General features: G+C 36.7%; 1 protein-coding gene across 1 annotated transcript in view; it reads right to left on the bottom strand.

Moving 5' to 3' along the window:
• The window catches only part of SCAI (suppressor of cancer cell invasion), a gene marked incomplete at its 3' end in the record, with an annotated part of 95776 nt that overhangs the window by 73046 nt on the left and 3141 nt on the right, over nucleotides 1-19589 (bottom strand). Inside the window, 2 exon segments of the mRNA XM_008569976.1 lie at nucleotides 1714-1849; nucleotides 7276-7334. Coding sequence (XP_008568198.1) covers nucleotides 1714-1849; nucleotides 7276-7334 — 195 coding nt within the window.

Below are 19589 nucleotides of genomic sequence, written 5' to 3'. Positions count from 1 at the left end.
CGCAACACCGAGGGTTGCGATCCCATTGCCGGTCAGTAAAAAAGACAAAAAGGGCAAAAAAAAAAAAAAAAAAAAGATAGGCTAAATCTGAGGCTAGCAGCGAGCAGTTCTTAGGTTTTGTTTGTTTACAATTTCCTCACAGAGTATTTGAGGGCAGGGACTGTTTGTTTTATCTCTGAATTTTCTGTACCCAACACAGAATGTGGTACATACTGAGTGCCACTGAAATGTTGAATAAATAAAATCTATCTGGCTAGCAATGGGCAACAAAGAAAAAAAATCTAAGCATGCAAATTTAAAAGATTTAAAACATTGTCGGAAAACAAAAGACTTAAAATTTAGGCATACCAAGCAAAATTTCTGAACTATAAGAGTAAAAGAAAATATTCTTTAAAAAGATGCAATTAATCTATAAAGCAAAAGAAAAAGCTCATCTCAAACATTTCTTCTGTAGCACAAAGCAGGAAGCAGCAGAGTATAGGAGTCTTTGGAATTCTTCATTAACAAACATTCACAAGACACAGGCTTAAATACTAGAGGAAACAGTGACATACAAGGTCCTGCTCTTAAGGACTTTTCATTTTAATGTAGAAGAGTCATAATAAGCAAATAAAATAATTTGATACAAAAATGTATTATGAAGAAAATTAAATGAATACAGGGATAAATGAATGATTGAAAGGACGGTCATGGAAAAGTCATTTGATAACCTTGTATTACTTTTATAACTGTAAAATTTTCAAAAGGTGAATTAACTGGGGATATATAATACATTTACAAACTTAAGAGAAAGAGATTGCATGTTTACACAGAAATAAACTGCAAATTAAAATAACTCACCATCTTTACAATCATTCACTCCTATATAAATTTTCAAAAATAAAATGTTTCCCCTAAATATTTTCACCATAGCATGAATTTGTTTATGACTGGAACTAAGCTAATGAAGCTTTAGGTCTGAAGTAAGTGAATATCCTAAGAATCCCAAGAATGAAATATGCCATTTAAATAAAACAAAATGGTGCAAAATTATTTACCACACACAAGAATACCCAATCAAAGACATATTTTGACAAACACACACATGGCTTCGGCCAACAGTCTGCTCAGGGCACATGCAACTAAAGTAAAAATAACACTGTCTAGAACACTCCACATTACTTTAGTCAACAGATATTTTATCCTAAAAAAAGAAAGAAAGAATAAAAGAAACAAGAAAGTAAACAAATGTACAAAAATGCAACAGGAGGCTCAACATTCAACTGTCTATGCATTCCTAGGCTCCTTGGACGTCAACACCCTAACGTGTACAGTCAGATGTAAATCTAATATGGTGTGAGTAATATACTAAAAACCATCCAAGAAAATACCTCTTCTCAACTTGAGTAAAACGATGTAAGTTATCCTGCATTCCTAGGCTCCTTGGACGTCAACACCCTAACGTGTACAGTCAGATGTAAATCTAATACGGTGTGAGTAATATACTAAAAACCATCCAAGAAAATACCTCTTCTCAACTTGAGTAAAACGATGTAAGTTATCCTACTTTCCTATTGTTTTTTCACCACAGAATACTCAAAGAAAAAAATCATCATTACTTCTAGTAGAAATATTTATATAACATTCCACCATAACTTTCAGAAACTTACCACACATCAGCCAGAAAAAAATGCAGAACTAGAAAAAAGTTTAAAGCATTGAGAGTCCACTAACCTTAACCCATTGAATAGTTGCTTAGATTTATCCAGAAGATAGCAAAAATCTGTAACTGTTTTTCTTTCTCCCTGTGGGATATCATCTTCAGCACCTCCAGAGGACATGATTTCTTTAAGAGCAAATTCAGTCCTGTAAAAAATACATATGTTCATTTACCCAGTAGGCAAAAATAAAAAGAGAAACAGACCTGATAGCATTTTGTCCCCAAGATACAGAATTCTTCTGATTACAATTAAATCATCAAAATAATTTAAGTGTAAAATAGTGTGGGAAAATAGATAATCTCATAGCAAACTGGTGGGCACCTATTTTCCAACCACAATGAAAAACTTGCAAGTATGTGAACAAATTCTACTCTTATACAGCATAATGTTTCACACGTTATTCCTCCTGCCTATTTTGTTCACCTGGCAAATTTATATTCATAGTTCAAGACACTATCCAAATGACCCATTGTCAGTAAAATCTTTCTTGACACTCTAATCTCTCAATAGTACCTACTTATGATTAAGTCAATAGGGGCTTTTCCAGTCACTCCATAAAAAGTTTTTAAAAATGACAATTATTTGTTTAAAAATTTTTTAATTACAAGAAGTCATAATACTACCCTGTTACTCAGTAGAATTCTAAATTTACCTAGTGAATAAACAGCAAATATATGACATTTTTCTAATCAATTTCTCTACCTACATTATGCATTCAAACTGGCCATTTAATATATTTTATTCATACATTTTGTCTAATATGTTAAAAATGTGACTGGAAGTTTAATACATTAGGAATACAATAATCAAGAGTCACTAAGAGTATTATCCTATTAAGATTACTTTAAATTTTAATAAGATTAATATTAGAAATATGAAAGTACACTGTAGTCTGGTAATAGGAGACTAGGTAATTTGGACCAACGATCCCACAGAATATAATTTTTTGTTTGACCAATAAGGGGATCGCAACCCTTGGCTTGGTGTGGTTTGCACCACGCTCAGCCAGTGAGTGCACCGGCCATCCCTATATAGGATCCAAACCCGCAGCCTCAGAGCTACCAGTGTCACACTTTCCGGAGTGAGCCACGGGGCCGGCCCCCACAGAATATAATTTTTTGTTTGACCAATGAGGGGATCGCAACCCTTGGCTTGGTGTGGTTTGCACCACGCTCAGCCAGTGAGTGCACCGGCCATCCCTATATAGGATCCAAACCCGCAGCCTCAGAGCTACCAGTGTCACACTTTCCGGAGTGAGCCACGGGGCCGGCCCCCACAGAATATAATTTTTTAAAATTTTTTTAATTTTTAAAATTCTGTCATTGCAGTTACCAAGACAATTAAGAATTACAGGGATGGGCTGGCTGGTTAGCTCAGTTGGTTAGAGCACAGCCTTATAATACCAAGGTAGTGGGTTCAGATCCCTGTGCCAGCCACCAAAAAATAAAAAATTATAGAGTCTAGATCTAGGAGAAGGAAAGCAAGAGAGCTGATCTCTTAAAGATATGTGTCTATACCAGAAGGCATATCTGAGGCTGAGGAGATGAGTGGAACTTTTGACAGGCTTGCAGTAATAGGGAAACAAAATGGCAGTTAAGAGCCCACCAAAGAGAAGGGGCCCTGGTAAACTTCCCAGGCTTTCTTTCAGGACACCAAAGGCCTATATTCTAGAAGTAGATCAGATCTCACAGGGACTGAAACCTAGATTTTTTTTTTTCCTTTTTTTGTCTTTTTTCGTGACCGGCAACGGATCGCAACCCTCAGTGTCGCGCCCGTACCGGACCGGGACCGGCAACGGGATCGCAACCCTCGGTGTTGCCCCCGCACCTCGCTCAGCCAGTGAGCGGGAACCGGTCTGTATGTGGAATCCGAACCCTCAGCGGGAGTGCTGCCGCGCTTCCCAAGCGGCGCACTGTAGCAGTGTGCCACCGGGCCGGCCCGAAACCTAGATTTAAATTACTGCAAGTACTGACTGAATTACGGTGACCTGTAATTAATTGGCAGCCCCCAGCCATCAGTCAGAAGCAAACTAAAATCTTTCATATATGCTATCTGGCACAAAAATAAAGACGCAGTTAAAAAAAACTACCAGGCAAATTACAAAAGAATAAGACAATATGACCAAAAAAAAAAAAAAAAAGAAAGAAAAATCAAGAGAAACAAAAGAGATCAGAAAGAGACCCACAGAGGATGTAAATAATGTAAGAATCAGATGCAATCTATTATAAGATAACTGTGCTTAGTATGTTTCAGATAAGAAAAAACAAAATGAACTTAGGCAGAGAACTGAAAATTATTTTTCAAAATATTCAACTGGAATTCTAGAATTGAACATTTCAATAACAGAAATGGAGAGCATAATATATTAGCTTATTGGCAAATTAGATGCAGCTCCTGAACTCATCAGAATTAGTTAACTGAAACACTGATCAGAGAAAATATCCAGACTGAAGCATAAAGTGGCAAAAGAAATGGGCCTGTAGAAATAAGAGTATAAGAAATATGCAGGACCACCATCAGCAGAACCTTACTAAAGGAAATAAAGAGTGTCCTTTAAGCAAAGGAAAATAATTCCAAATGAAAGCTTGGAGTTACAGGAAGCAAGGGAAAAGGAAATACACAACTAAACCTAGATGAATACTGACAGTATAAAACAAAGATAAGTGTGTTTTACAGTAGAATAGAAATAATGTTAGTCTACTAATTGGAGGGGGAACAAATGGAGTTAAAGTGTGCTAAGGTCCTTGCATTATTCTGAAAGTGATAAAAATACTAGTTTCTATTAAACTTTAAGTCAACGAAGTGTGATTTAATCTCTAAAGTAACCACTAAAAAAAAGTTAAAAAACTGTATAAATACTAATAAGGTCAAAACAACAGAGTAGTTTTTCTTGTTTTGGGTTTTTTTTTTTAATAAACCAACTGAAAGGAAAGCAGGAACAGAAAAAAGAAAGAATATAGAAAAAAACAAGACAAATAGAAAGCAGAGTATGATGGCAGAATTAAAACACAATTATATCAGCAGTAGTAAATATTAATGGACCAAGTAACCCAATTTAATGATGAAATCTATGACATCAGATATAAGAAAAACACTGCTCCATGAGTAAAGGATTCAAAAAGGTTGAAAGTAAAAGGAAGGAAAATACAACCCTTGAAAACATTGACCAAAAGGGAAGTATATAGCTATGTTATAAGGCAAAACTGATTTTAAGGCCAAAAAAATCAGCAGAAGAATATTTACAGTGATAAAATGTTCAATTCAATATGAATATTTAGCAGTTCTAAAAATTGTATGTACCTAATAACATAGCCTCAAGATATATAAACAAAAATGGATAAAACTAAATGAAGAAACAGACATATCCAGCCCTAATGGGAAATTTTAGAACATATCCCTCAGTAACTGATAAAAGAATCAGAAAAAAAGAATAAGGATAATATGATGTTTTTTAAATCCCTATTGATAAAGTTGACCTGACTAAAATACAGGGAACCATGCATCTAGTGATGGCACAATATGTATTTGTTTTCACATACACATGGAGCAATTATAAAAACTGATTCCATGCTAGATATAAAACAAGTCCTGATATGTTGCAAAGAATTAAAAGCAGAGTGTGCTTTCTGACCACAGTGCAACTGAGTGAGAAGTCAATAGCCAAAACATAACTGGAAAAATCCCCATGATTGGAAATTATAAAATACCCATCTAAATAATACCTGGATCAAAAAAGAAATCATAATGAAAATTAGAAAATATTCTGAACTGACTGTTAATGAAAATTAAAGTTTATGGAGACAAGTAAATCTATGCTTAAGAGAGAAACGCATAGCCTTTGAAAACATACATTAGAAAAGAGATTAGAAAAAGCATAGCCAATAAGAGCAGCCAATTAAACCCAAAGAAAGTAGAGAGAAAGAAAAATAGAGAAGAAATTAATTAAATAGAAAACACACATAAAATAGAATCAGCAAACCTAAAGGTTGGTTCTTTGAAAGACTAATAAAACCCTGTCAAGAATGATCTAGAAAAAAAAAAATAGAGAAAAAATAACCAATATCAGAAATGAAGAAGGGGGTATCACTACAGATAATAAAAAGACTGTAAAAGGAATATTGTGAATAACTTGATTGATACCCATGTATTTGAATATTTAGGTAAAATAGACAAATATCAAGAGAAACATGTTTTACTAAACCTGATACAAAAAGAAATAGAAATTTTGTATAGTTCTAGATCTATTAAAGAAATTGACAGCTTAATTGAAAGCCTTCCCACAATGAGAACTCCAGGCCCAGATGGCTTCACCAGCAAATAATACAAAACATTTAAAGAAGGGAAAAAAAATGCCAATCTTATACAAACCCTTACAGAATATAAAAGAAGGAACATTCCTCAACTCATTATGAGACCAACATAACTTTGATACCAAACCCTAACAAGGATATTATGAGAAAGGAAAATTACAGGCCATTCTCTCCAATGAATATAGATGCAAATATACTAAACCAAATGTTAGCAAATCCAATTCAGCAATTACATATAAAAAGGACATGACAAAATTGGGTTTATTTTAGGAATGTAAAGTTGGTTTGATATGGAAAACCAATCACTGTAATCTACCACATAAGTAGAATGAAGGAGAAAAATCATATGACAATTGCTCAACAGATGCAGAACATGCACTTGGTAAAATTTAACACTAACTCACAATTAAGAAATAAAAAACAACTCAGCAAACTAGGAAAAAGAAAGGGAACATCCTTAATTTCATAAAGAATATGCATTTTAAAACTACAGCAAAACTCACACTTTTTGCTGAAATTAAGATAGGAGGTGCTTGGTACCCCTGAGATCATGTTTCAGGCCACTCCCCTGGGTCTCAAACCATTCCCCTCGGACTCAGGCTCCACCCCTTAGTCCTAGCCTGTAGCACCAATTTTCAGCACCAGCATGTGAAAATTGAGAATACAGTGGACAGATTTATGTAATCTTGGTGGCCGAGCACCCTCAGTAAAAAAGGAGTTTACTACTTAAATGACCTTCCAAAAGAGGCACTAGAGAGCATGTGGTGGAATGAGCATGCTCTAAAAGAGACCAATTGAGCATGTGCAGGACTAGGTTGCATAACTGGGAACTACCACCTTAGCTGACTATTAACTAGATAGCATAAATATGCACAGATAGAGAAACTAGAAGTCAAATCCAGGAAGAAGACAGGGCCGTTGCTCACTCTCTTGGGGTCAGGCCTCACTTCGCTTGGGGTGTGTATTTCTTACTTTTTGAATCAAACTTGCCTTCAGCAGGTTGTGCTCACTCTTGAGCCTGCCCAGACTTTGACTGTGAACTATGTTTCTTTGTATTAAATTTGCTGCGGCTGCTGCTCAGTCTCTGGAAATAGGCCATACTTTCCCTGTGAAGTCTGTATTTCTTATTCTCTGTATTCAACCTGTTTTCACTTTCTACTGTGACTCTGCTCTTGAATTCTTTCCTGTGGTAGAGTCAAGAACATGGTAAGAGGACCAGGTGGGTTGAGGCCCACTCTCGGGCCTCCCCAGACCCTCTCCTCTGGTATCAAAATGTTAATATCTTTCCCCTTGACACTGTGAATGTCTGCTGTCACCAGGACCTCTGGTACAGTGTTGAATAATGAAAAAAGGAAAAAGAAAAAAGAAAGAGTATAAGGACTAAAAAAAGAAAGGTATAAAGCTGTCATTATTTGTATATCATATAAACATTTCCATAGGAATTTCAAAAGAATCTACATATAAATGATCAGAATCGACCAGTGAGTTTAGTAATGTTGCTGGATATAAGGTCAACATATAAAGGTTAACTGCATCTCTATATTCCCAAGAACAAATAATTAGAAAGTGAAACTTTAAAAATACATTTAAAATAGCACCAAAAAATATCAAGTAACTAGGAATAAATATAATGAAGATGTGCAAGACCTCATCACAGAAAACTGTAAATCACTGAGAAACAAATGAAAGAAGACATAGAAAATTACAGTTGTGGAATATACTATAAAGCATTTGTACTTCACAGGGCCTGGTTTTCCAAAGTCTTGCAGTTTCAAATATTGACCTTGTGGAGGACTGGAAATTTTCCTCAGGCTATAAGTCTCTGGTGTGAGATAAAGATTTTTGGCCCAGCAGGTTGCTGGCTCAAGGACAGACTAGTTACTGATTGTTATGTAAAGATACTGAGAAATTGCTATAAGAAGGAATGTTTGCTAAGATCAAGCTTATGTTGATCAGATCACTTAATTTTCTACTGGAATGTCATCTGGCTTGTTTCACTGAAAGTTACCAGCCTATATTGTTAAACCATAACCCCACCTTTGTTCTCTTCCTGTAACTTCCTGGTCTGGAAAATAAATGCTGAAAGAGAACCCCAATTTGGCATTAATTTCCCAAGGAAGGGATCCCTCTCGCTTGAGGGTTCTGGTGGGAGATTAACCACTTTGGGACCTCTCACTGCTCAGAAGAGATGGGCTTTGAGTAATCCTTTGCATCTCCATCACCCAGGGGAAGTGGGGTGACAAATCCGTGGGGAGAGAAGCAACACAAAGCAACATACAGTTATGTTCATTGACTGGAAGCCTCAAAATTATAAAGACACTAATTCTTCCACTAATTGATTTACAGATTCAATGTAATACCAACACTAATTGATTTACAGATTCAATGTAATACCAACCAAAATCCCAATAGACTTGCACAAATGGAAATGTCAATTCTATAATTTATATGGAAATGTAAAGAGCTAACAAGAGTTAAGATAATATTGAAAAAGAACAAGGTGAGAGGGCTTATTCCACTGGATGTCAAGACTTTTGTAAAGCTCTAGGACTGAAGACTGGTATTGCTTCAAAGAAAGAAAAACAGACCAACGTGACAGAACAGAGTCCAGAAACAAACCCACATATACATGGACACTTGATTTATGTCAAAGGTGGCACTGTAGAGCAATGGGAAAATAATGATTTTATCAAAAACAAAAAACATGGGCTGGCTGGTTAGCTCACTTGGTTAGAGCATGGTGCTCATAACACCAAGGTCCAGGGTTTAGATCCCTGTACTGGTCAGCCACCGAAACCAAACCAAAACAACAACCAACCAAATAAAATCAGTGCTGGGCCGGCCTGGTGGTGCACTGGAGAGTGCGCTGCCTGGAAGTGCGGCGGCGCTCCTGCCGAGGGCTCGGATCCCGTGTGGAGACCGGTTCCCGCTCACTGGCTGAGCGTGGTGCGGGCGCAACACCGAGGGTTGTGATCCCGTTGCCGGTACCTGGTACGGGCGCAACACCAAGGGTTGCTATCCCGTTACCGGTCAGTAAAAAAGACAAAAAGGAAAAAAAAAAAAGAACAAATAAAAGCAGTGCTGAGTCAACTGGATATCTAAATTAAAAGAAAAACATCAATCTTGATCCCTACATACACCGTGGACAAAAACTAAATCCAGGTGGACTGTGGATGTAAAGGTAAAAGGTAAAATAAAATAGCTCTTAGATGATAATATAAGAGGCTATCTTCATGATTTGGGGGTAAAGAAAGATTTTTTAAACAGGTCACCAAAAGTACTCATGATGAAGGAAAAATGGTACAACTTTAAAAATGAAAAATTGTGTCTATTAAAGGACATCACTAAGAAAGTGAAAAGGCAAGCCACAGAGTAAAAGAAGATATTTGCAACATATGTATCTGAAAAAAAGACTTGTAACCAAAATAAATGAAGCACCCCTACAAACTAGTAAGAAAAAAAAGACCAGAAAACTAAGCAAAAAGGCTTGATTAGTCACTCACAAAGGAGATATCCAAATCGCCAATAAATACAGAAACGGGTAACTGAACTTCATGTGTTGTGAGAGAAATGCAAATTAAAGCCAAAGTGAGATATCACTACATATCCACCAGAACGTCTCAATATTTAAAAAATGACAATCCTAAGTGTTAGAAGAATGGAACAGGAACAACTAGAAAACTATCTAGCAGAACCTACTAAAACAAACCCTTTGGGGCCGGCCCGTGGCTCACTCGGTAGAGTGTGGTGCTGATAACACCAAGGCCATGGGTTCAGATCCCATATAGGGATGGCCGGTTCGCTCACTGGGTGAGCGTGGTGCTGACAACACCAAGTCAAGGGTTAAGATCCCCTTACCGGTCATCTTTTTTAAAAAATAAATAAATATAAATAAATAAATAAAACAAACCCTTTGACTCATCAACTAGCTATATACCAACAGATATGCAAACTGTGGACACCAAAAGACATTTATAAGAATTTTCACAGAAGCACAATTCTTAAATTGCCAAAACCTATTAGCAAGCAAATATTCAATGATGAAATGGATAAGTGGAATACTACAGTGTAATGAAAATGAACACACTAGAGCTACCTGCAACAACATGGATGACCCTAACATAATGTTGGGTGAAAGAAAGCAGACACAAAAGAATACATACCACGTGATTCCAAAATACAAAGTAAAAGACAGACAAAACTCAACTACGGTATTTTTTTTTTTTTTTTTGTCTTTTTGTCTTTTTCCGTGTCCGGCAATGGATCGCAACTCTCAGTGTTGCCCCCGTACCGGACCGGGGACCAGCAACGGGATTGCAACCCTCGGTGTTGCTCCCGCGCCTCACTCAGCCAGTGAGCGGGAACCGGTCTGTATGTGGGATCCGAACCCTCGGGCAGGAGCGCCGCCGCGCTTCCCAAGCGGCGCACTTATCCAGTGCGCCACCGGGCCGGCCCCTCAACTATGGTATTTGATAGACTGTTTGGGATACTGGTTACTTTTAAAGAATACACAGGAAACAACTGATAGGAGTGTTAGCAATATTGTATTTCTTGACCTGGAGTCAACATTGTGCAAATTCATTGAGCTACTTATTTATTATTTGTGCATTTTCTAACTGTTATTCTTGTATTAAAAGGCTTGAAAAGAAGAAAGGAAGAGAAGGAGGAAACCCTTATTTTACTTAGTAATGGCCCCAAAGTGCAAAAGTATTATGCCTAATTTATAGATATGTATGTATCTTCATCATAGATATGTATGTATAGGAAAAAAAAATAGTATATATAGAGTTTGGTACTATCTGTGGTTTCAGGTATCCATGGGGGTCTGGGAACTTATCCCCCGAGGATAAAGGATTATTGTACTTCTCTCCCAACAATAATTTTAATGAGATTAACATAACCTTGACACCAAAACCATAGAAGGGCTATACAAAAAAAAAGCAAAATTATAAGCCAAAATCCTATTATATAAACAGTTCTTATATCCTCCAATGTTTATAAATTATCATCTGATAATTTTAACATAATCTTAGCATAAGGCACCAAATACAATCTCATTGGTTTACTAAAAAATAAATGGCAAATTAAAACTTAATGAAATTTTGGCTGGCCAGTTAGCTCACTTGGTTAGAGTGTAGTGCTGAGTGGTGCCCAAGGTCATCCTTCTCTGCACATGCTCAGCTTACACTGTGCGAGATAACTTATAAAACTTGAGGTGGGAAGATAAAACCAGGTTCAGCTAGTTTTAAAGTTTCAATAGGAAGAAAAAGAAAATTTGTTTCTTCCTCATGCTGACTTAAAAAAAAAAAAAAAAGACAATGAAATTTTATATAAATAAATCATACATTATTTGGGAAAAACATATGGAAACCTATAAACAAGGTCAGTTTGATAGACATTTATGGGAATACCACATGAGTAAGAATAAAAGTAGAGACCCCCCCAAAAAGGACATATATGGTTGTGGGTTGAATTGTGTCCCCCCAAAAGATACGCTGAAGTCCTAATCCCTGGTACCTGTAAATGTGACCTGTGCAAATATAATCAAGATTTTAGTTAAGACAAGGTCATACTGGTGGGCCCTTAATCCAATGTAACTGCTGTCCTTACAAGAAAAGAGACAGAGACAAAGAGAGGAGAATGCCACCTGAAGACACAGACACAGAAGGAATACAGCCATGTGAAGATGGAGGCAGAGATTACAATTATACAGCTGCAAGCCAAGGAATGCCAAGGATTGCTGGCAACCATCAGAAGCTAGGAGAGAGGCATGGGACACATTCTCTTTCTGAGCCTCTAAGGAGCCAATTCTGCAACACCTTAATTTTGGACTCTGGCTTCCTGAGCTGTAAGAGCATAAATTTCTGTTGTTTTAAGCCATCCAGTTTGTCATTTCTCATTTTGGCTTTAATTTGCATTTGTCTGATGACTAATGAAATTCAATACCCTTTCATTTGTTATGGCAGGCCTAGGAAACTAATCACAGAAACATACTACAATGACAGAGTCCTTCCACAGATTACAAAACAGGCAAACAAGCAAAACAGCAACGAGTGGGGACAACTGCTCAAAGAATTATTCTGCTGGATACAGAACATTTGGCAAATTATTAATCCTCCCTGACAATTTCTTTTTATAGGAAGTCTTTTGTCAAAGCAACAAGAGAAACTGCCACTGTGGATTTAATACTGAATAAGTGGTTGGCAATATGAAAGTCTGAAATAAATGTTGAGAGGAAATGATATGTCTGTATTACATTATATCAGGTAACACAAAGCAGAGTCCCTAACAGCAGTAGAAAGAGTACCGGACTAAGAGAGAAGCCCGAGTACTCCTATTCCTAACACTGATTAGTTATGTGATCATAAACAAAAAAACTTTCACCAACACTTTGAGTTGCAGGTTTTTAATCCACAAAACCAAGCAATTTACACTTGCCCTGCCTGCCACAGATAACTGTTGTGAAGATAAAAATGAGATTATTAGGTGTTAAAGAAGTTTAAATACACTACATGATGTATAATAGCACCATCATTATTAGTATGCAGTTGGTGATGTTTCAAAAAGATAAGGAATAACACTGATTAGACTCAAAAGGGTGAAAAAAGAATGAAGAACATCGGAAATGAAATAGGAATAGAATAAAAAATGTATTCTGACAAAGAAGAGAAAGCATTCATAGTAGTCACATGCTAAGCAAGAGATCACTTTCTTATGAGCTCAGATTTTTAAAAAGACATGTAAAGAGATGGAATGGCTGTATAATTATGCATGAAAATAGAACAGTATCACATATGTGTTTTCTCAGCTTTAAAAGTGGAATATTAATAAGATCTACCTCATAAAAGCTGCTGGACAATAAAATGAGCTAAGGGATATGAAACTGCCCTGTAAATTACAATGTACTCCAAAATTGTTATAAATCACTCAGAAACAGAACATAGCGCTGGCTGGTCAGCTCAGTTGGTTACAGCGTGGGACTGATAACACCAAGGTCCAGGGTTCCATCCCTGTACTGGCCAGCCGCCAAAAACAAAAACAAAAAAACAGCAAAACCTGAAAAACACCAGGTAGAAAAAAATGTTGAGTATGCATACGGGGTTGGGGGAGGTGGGGGGAGGCGGGGCGGAGTGACGATGATGTTTTTGCCATATTCAGTGTAAAAGGAACAAGAAGCTGCTGTTGGTGCAGATGGTATTCCTATAATATGAACAAACGACAGAGCTCCAAAAGCTAGTCCTTACCAGAGTCTAAAGCATCTTCGTGTACCAAGAACAGCATAAAATTATCATATATTGTGCACAAATTATTTTATTTTTTTGTTTTTTATAAATAAAAACGAAATATATTGCTTACAGTTTCTAAGACTGGGAAGTCCCAAGTCCATCTGGTGGTGGCCACAGTGACCCGGGGGTCTCACACTGCAAGATGGTGGAAGCACAGAGAGCAGAGACTTTCCTCTTCTTTTAAAGCCCTCAAAGCCATGCCCCTGACCATCTTTTTTTTTTTCTACAAATCACTTTCTGAAAGCAATTTTTCTGGCCTATTCCAACATGTTAATGAAGTTAAATTGCATGTTGTAATAATAATTGGAAGAGAAATGCATAGGTAACAAACTTCACTGATTAATGTATTAAGAAACTGAATAACACCATGAGGGCAAAAGAGTTTAAGAAAAAGAAGCCAAAGGAGTTAGGGCGCAGAGCAGCACTGATATTCAGACAGAAGGCAATTTGTAAACTATTGTCCAGGAGTCTATAACAATATCATTTTGCCTACCAAATGTGTAAAAAGAGATGTGTTCATATAACACACAAACATGCAAATTCCAGTACTAATTCAACTGAGACACAGCAAGGCCTAACAGAAAGCACTGCAGTGAAAGGAAAAAAGCCAGGAAAAAAAGAGAGCACACAATTGGGCAAAACAGAGGGCAGAGCGAGTGCTGGCTAATCAGAGTGGATATGGATTCCACCCTGTGCATTCTGCATTTTCTCTAGTTCAGCCACACCAGGACACTGCTACAATTTGTCCAGACGGACTGAGGGAACTGAGTTGTCACTAGCTGTGGTATTCAGGGGAAAGAAACAAATTACTTTCCCCACTTAGGACACACAGATGTGCTTGTATCTGCTTCAATGCCAGTGGCAGAAAGGAAAACTAAAGAGGGCAAGAGACAAAGGGTAGTAAAGGAGAGATTCTTATTACTGGGAAAATACGTTAAAATTTTCTTCTCTTGCCCAACTAACTGTATTAAGGATATCATTCTGATGTATGAAAACAACAAAAAATCAAAGAAAACTGTGTTTAATAATTGAGAGCATAAATGAAGGAATAAAATAGAAAAAATGAAAAATGCAGAAAACAGCTTTTGAAATTTTATTCCTATCACTTTTTAAAACTTTTTTTCACACATATCATAAAATTTACCTTCTTAACAATTTTTAAGTGCAGCTCAGTAGTATTAAGTACATTCATAATGTGCAACCATCACAATTTATCTCCATAACTCTTTTCGTCTTGTAAAACTGAAATTCTATACCCAATTATATACCCAATGAAATTCATTGACTAAATCTCCATTTCCCCCTCCCCCCACCCTCTGGCAACCACCAGCCTACTTTCTGCCTCTATGATTTTCACTACTCTAAATACCTCATATAAGTGGAATTGTATAGTATTTGTCTTTTTGTGACTGGCTTATTTCACTTATTATAATGTCCTCAAGGTTCATCCACGGTGTAGCATATGTCAGTAATTCCTTTTTAAGGCTCAATAATATTCCATTATTTGTATATGCCATATTTTGCTTATCCATTCACCTCTGGATGGACACTTGGGTTGCTTCATGTTTTAGCTATTGCAAATACTGCTACTATGAACATGGGTACACAAATATCTCTTCAAGACCCTGCTTTCAATTCTTTTGAGTATATACCTAGAAGTGGAATTGCTGCACCATATGATAATTCTATTTGTAATTTTTTAAGGAACCACCACACTGTTTTCCACAGTGGCTATACCATTTTATATTCCTGTGCATTCTGCATTTTCTCTAGTTCAGCCACACCAGGACACTGCTACAATTTGTCCAGACGGACTGAGGGAACTGAGTTGTCACTAGCTGTGGTATTCAGGGGAAAGAAACAAATTACTTTCCCCACTTAGGACACACAGATGTGCTTGTATCTGCTTCAATGCCAGTGGCAGAAAGGAAAACTAAAGAGGGCAAGAGACAAAGGGTAGTAAAGGAGAGATTCTTATTACTGGGAAAATACGTTAAAATTTTCTTCTCTTGCCCAACTAACTGTATTAAGGATATCATTCTGATGTATGAAAACAACAAAAAATCAAAGAAAACTGTGTTTAATAACTGAGAGCATAAATGAAGGAATAAAATAGAAAAAATGAAAAATGCAGAAAACAGCTTTTGAAATTTTATTCCTATCACTTTTTAAAACTTTTTTTCACACACATCATAAAATTTACCTTCTTAACAATTTTTAAGTGCAGCTCAGTAGTATTAAGTACATTCATAATGTGCAACCATCACAATTTATCTCCATAACTCTTTTCGTCTTGTAAAACTGAAATTCTATACCCAATTATATACCCAATGAAATTCATTGACTAAATCTCCATTTCCCCCTCCCCCCACCCTCTGGCAACCACCAGCCTACTTTCTGCCTCTATGATTTTCACTACTCTAAATACCTCATATAAGTGGAATTGTATAGTATTTGTCTTTTTGTGACTGGCTTATTTCACTTATTATAATGTCCTCAAGGTTCATCCACGGTGTAGCATATGTCAGTAATTCCTTTTTAAGGCTCAATAACATTCCATTATTTGTATATGCCATATTTTGCTTATCCATTCACCTCTGGATGGACACTTGGGTTGCTTCATGTTTTAGCTATTGCAAATACTGCTACTATGAACATGGGTACACAAATATCTCTTCAAGACCCTGCTTTCAATTCTTTTGAGTATATACCTAGAAGTGGAATTGCTGGACCATATGATAATTCTATTTGTAATTTTTTAAGGAACCACCACACTGTTTTCCACAGTGGCTATACCATTTTATATTCCTACCACCAATACAGCAGAGTTCCAACTTCTCTATAACCTCACTAAAACTTGTTATTTTCTGCTTTTTTGTTTTGTTTTGGTTTGGTTTGGTTTTTAATAATAGCCATCTGAAAGGGTATGAAATGGAACCTCATCGTAGTTTTGATTTGCATTTCCCTAATGATGAGTGATGCTGAGCATCTTCTCATGTGCTTATTGACCACTTTTATATCTTTGGAGAAATGTCTATCACATCATTTTATTTTATGTAGCAACAAGACATTTATACAATGGCATTTAAAAAATAAACGTAACGTAAATCAAATGAAGATTATAGGATTTTAAAACTCTGGAAGTTTTTTCCCCCTTTATGAATAGTCAAATAGCTTTATATATCCCAGATTACAGGCTTCTATTCTTCTGAATGTTCTCAATTTCCTGGACTCTTATAAAATGTGCCCTAATTCTCACTTTTTTTTTCAGGATAAATAGTTATTACTTCTTGCAGTGGCAAAGAATAGATGGAATATCTTAAAATTCCAGGCTTGGGTTATGCTGGTCCCCAGGTTCAAACCAAAGCACATACTACAGTGTGTCCACTATAATCTAATTTAAACACAAACCTGATAAAATCTAGACTCTCTAATACAGATGGAAAGCTAAGGTCTAGTTAATAAGTTAGTCATCTAAAAAATATATATATATAAGCAAGACATGTGCAAGGACTATTTACAAAGCTAACAGGACAGGAAACACAAAAACACAAAAAATGAAAGAAAGCATCAAAAATATGAGCCCTGGATACTGACTGAGGAAATGTGACATGAAACAGCCTATTGTTAACAATTCATAAAAACTGTCTCCAAGTAGAGAACTCACAGAAGCAGCAGTCAAATATAATGTAGTTCAATTTAAATAAACATTTATTCATAATGAGACAGAATAGGGCTAGGCCTGTGAACCAAACTGACTCCATTTTCCCTGCAGAGGACAGTTACTTTTCCACTCCTCAATCATGAGACCCCCAGGGCACATGACTACCCCATGGACTGCCCTGATAAACTGAGATAACTGAGATAAGAGGGGAACAGATATTCACTGAGTTGCAAAACCCTTCCCCAAGGCTTGTTTTCTGTATTTGCAAAAATTAAGTTACAGATTAACCTTAAGACCCTTTTCAGAGTTCCCACATGTACACAAAGCATCAAGGTGACCACTACAATGACCCTCCTGGGATGCCGATAATGAACACCACCATCATCTTGAACCTACTGAGCAGGCGCAAGGACCAAAGCCCTAACAGCATGTGCCCATGACATAACCAGGAAGAACAGAATGGACCAGAGGCACAGGATGACAACGTTGGCCTGCAACCCTTAACTCTTTTCCTTATAAAGGACCCTGAACAGCTGTCCTTGGAGGGGCTAACTTTCCTGTAGGTACCCACCTTATGCATAAGTCTATCTCCTCTTTTAACAAAGTTAAAACAAACTTAAAAAAGGAGATAGACTTATTTTATCTTTGCTTTACTGCTAGGTGCATTATTAATTTTATGACTTTGAGACCCAAGAGCCCAATTTGGTAGTAATAACCCAAAAACTCAAGAGGAGCCTCAATTACCAACCAAGACATTACTCCTACTCAGTGTGTAAAGTGTGGGCCGCACGGACATATCATTCTTAACCACACACAAAAATGATAGCAGTAGCAGCCAAAGGTTGGTGCATAAAGTATAAATACAGACAACATGAAAATCTTTTGGGTGGTCTCCAAAACCAACATCTCAGCATACTGAGAGAAGGCTGTCAGTCATGCAAATGTTAGGTTATACCTAATTTATACTAAGCAAAATAAAAAAACAATAACCTATTAAAACATACTTATGATCCATACTGTGACAATTCTGCTTTCATAAATTGCATGTTTTGACTGCAATAAATTGGAAGCACGTGTCAAGTAAAAATTATAGGAGGCCACTGTTTTGGACTAAGCTTCTGCACTAGGCCCCAACAGACCAGACTAAAAATCAAAATGGAGTCACCCTAGCTAAAGTTCTGTGTCACCAAACACATTGTCGTCTGACCTTCAGAGATATCAGGAGATAGAGACAGCCAATTTCCCAAACAGGACAGTTAAAATCTTCAATAGGGCATGATAAAAAATGAAGTTCCCTCTGCTTCAACCCTTACACAAAGAAGTAACCCGAAGCAACCTGATGCTAAGCAATCAGTTATTTTTTCATTGTTCATCTCCCTGTCCCCAGCTTACAAGGAAAGTAACTTTGAAATGACCAATCTCCCTTTTGTTTTGTTTCTGCCTTCTTAGCGCTTTTTCTATCTATAAAGCCAACAACCTCTTTTGCTCAGCTCATTGGAACTTATTCTATTTTATGGTTGAATTGTTGCCATTTTCTAGAATTGCAAATAAAGCCAGCTGAGATCTTTAAACTAACTTTGTTGCAATTTTGTCCTTTTGACATGACAGGTAAGAAAAGAATTAACTTTTCCTCAAAAGAGAAAGAAAAGTTACTATTTCTTTAAGCAGTAACTGATGGGTTATAGTTCTTCTGTTAATATTCCATTGTATGGATATACCACATTTCGTTTATCCATTCATCAGTTGATGAACAGTTTGAATGCTTTCACTTTTTGGCTATTATGAATAATGCTGCTATGAACATTTGTGTACAAGTTTCTTTATAGACATATGTTTTCATTTTTCTCTATCTCACATAATTTCAGGGTCATATGGTAATTCTGTTTAACCTTTGAGGAACTACCAGACTGTTTTCCAAAGTAACTCCACTATTTTACATATGCAGCAATGTATGAGATACCCTATTTCTCAGCATCCTCATCAACGCTTGTTATTATCTGTCTTTTTGATTCTAGCCCTCCTAGTGGGTATGAAGCAGTATCACCAGTTGATTTCCCTAATGGCAAAAGATGTTGAGAATGATGTGCGTAATGGCCCTTTGGTCCATCTCCGTTGAAGAAATGTCTACTCGCATCCTTTCCCCATTTTTTGAGTTATTTATCTTTTTATTAGTAAGTTGTAAGAGTACATTATAAATTCTAAATAAAAGTACCTTACCAGATATGTGATTTGAAAATATATTTTTCCATTCTGTGGGTCGTCTCCACTTCGTTTTTATTATTATTATTATTTTTTTTTTTAGGATGACCAGTAAGGGGACCTTAACCCTTGACTTGGTATTGTCAGCACCACGCTCTTCCAAGTGAGCCAACCAGCCATCCCTATATAGGGATCCGAACCCGTGGCCTTGGTGTTATCAGCACCACACTTCTCCCAAGTGGGTACTGAGCTGTGGGCTGTCCCTGTCTTCACTTTTTTTTGAATTGATTATTTTTTTTATTTATTTATTTATTTATTTTTTGTCTTTTGTCTTTTTCCGTGTCCGGCAACGGATCGCAACCCTCAGTGTTGCCCCCGTACCGGACCGGGGACCGGCAACGGGATTGCAACCCTCGGCGTTGCTCCCACG

This window comes from Galeopterus variegatus, unplaced genomic scaffold (assembly GCF_000696425.1).
Source record: "Galeopterus variegatus unplaced genomic scaffold, G_variegatus-3.0.2 Scaffold549, whole genome shotgun sequence".
Lineage (NCBI taxonomy): Eukaryota > Metazoa > Chordata > Mammalia > Dermoptera > Cynocephalidae > Galeopterus > Galeopterus variegatus.
The sequence above is the reverse complement of the archived record's forward strand: the minus strand, read 5'-3'. Positions and strand labels throughout refer to the sequence as shown.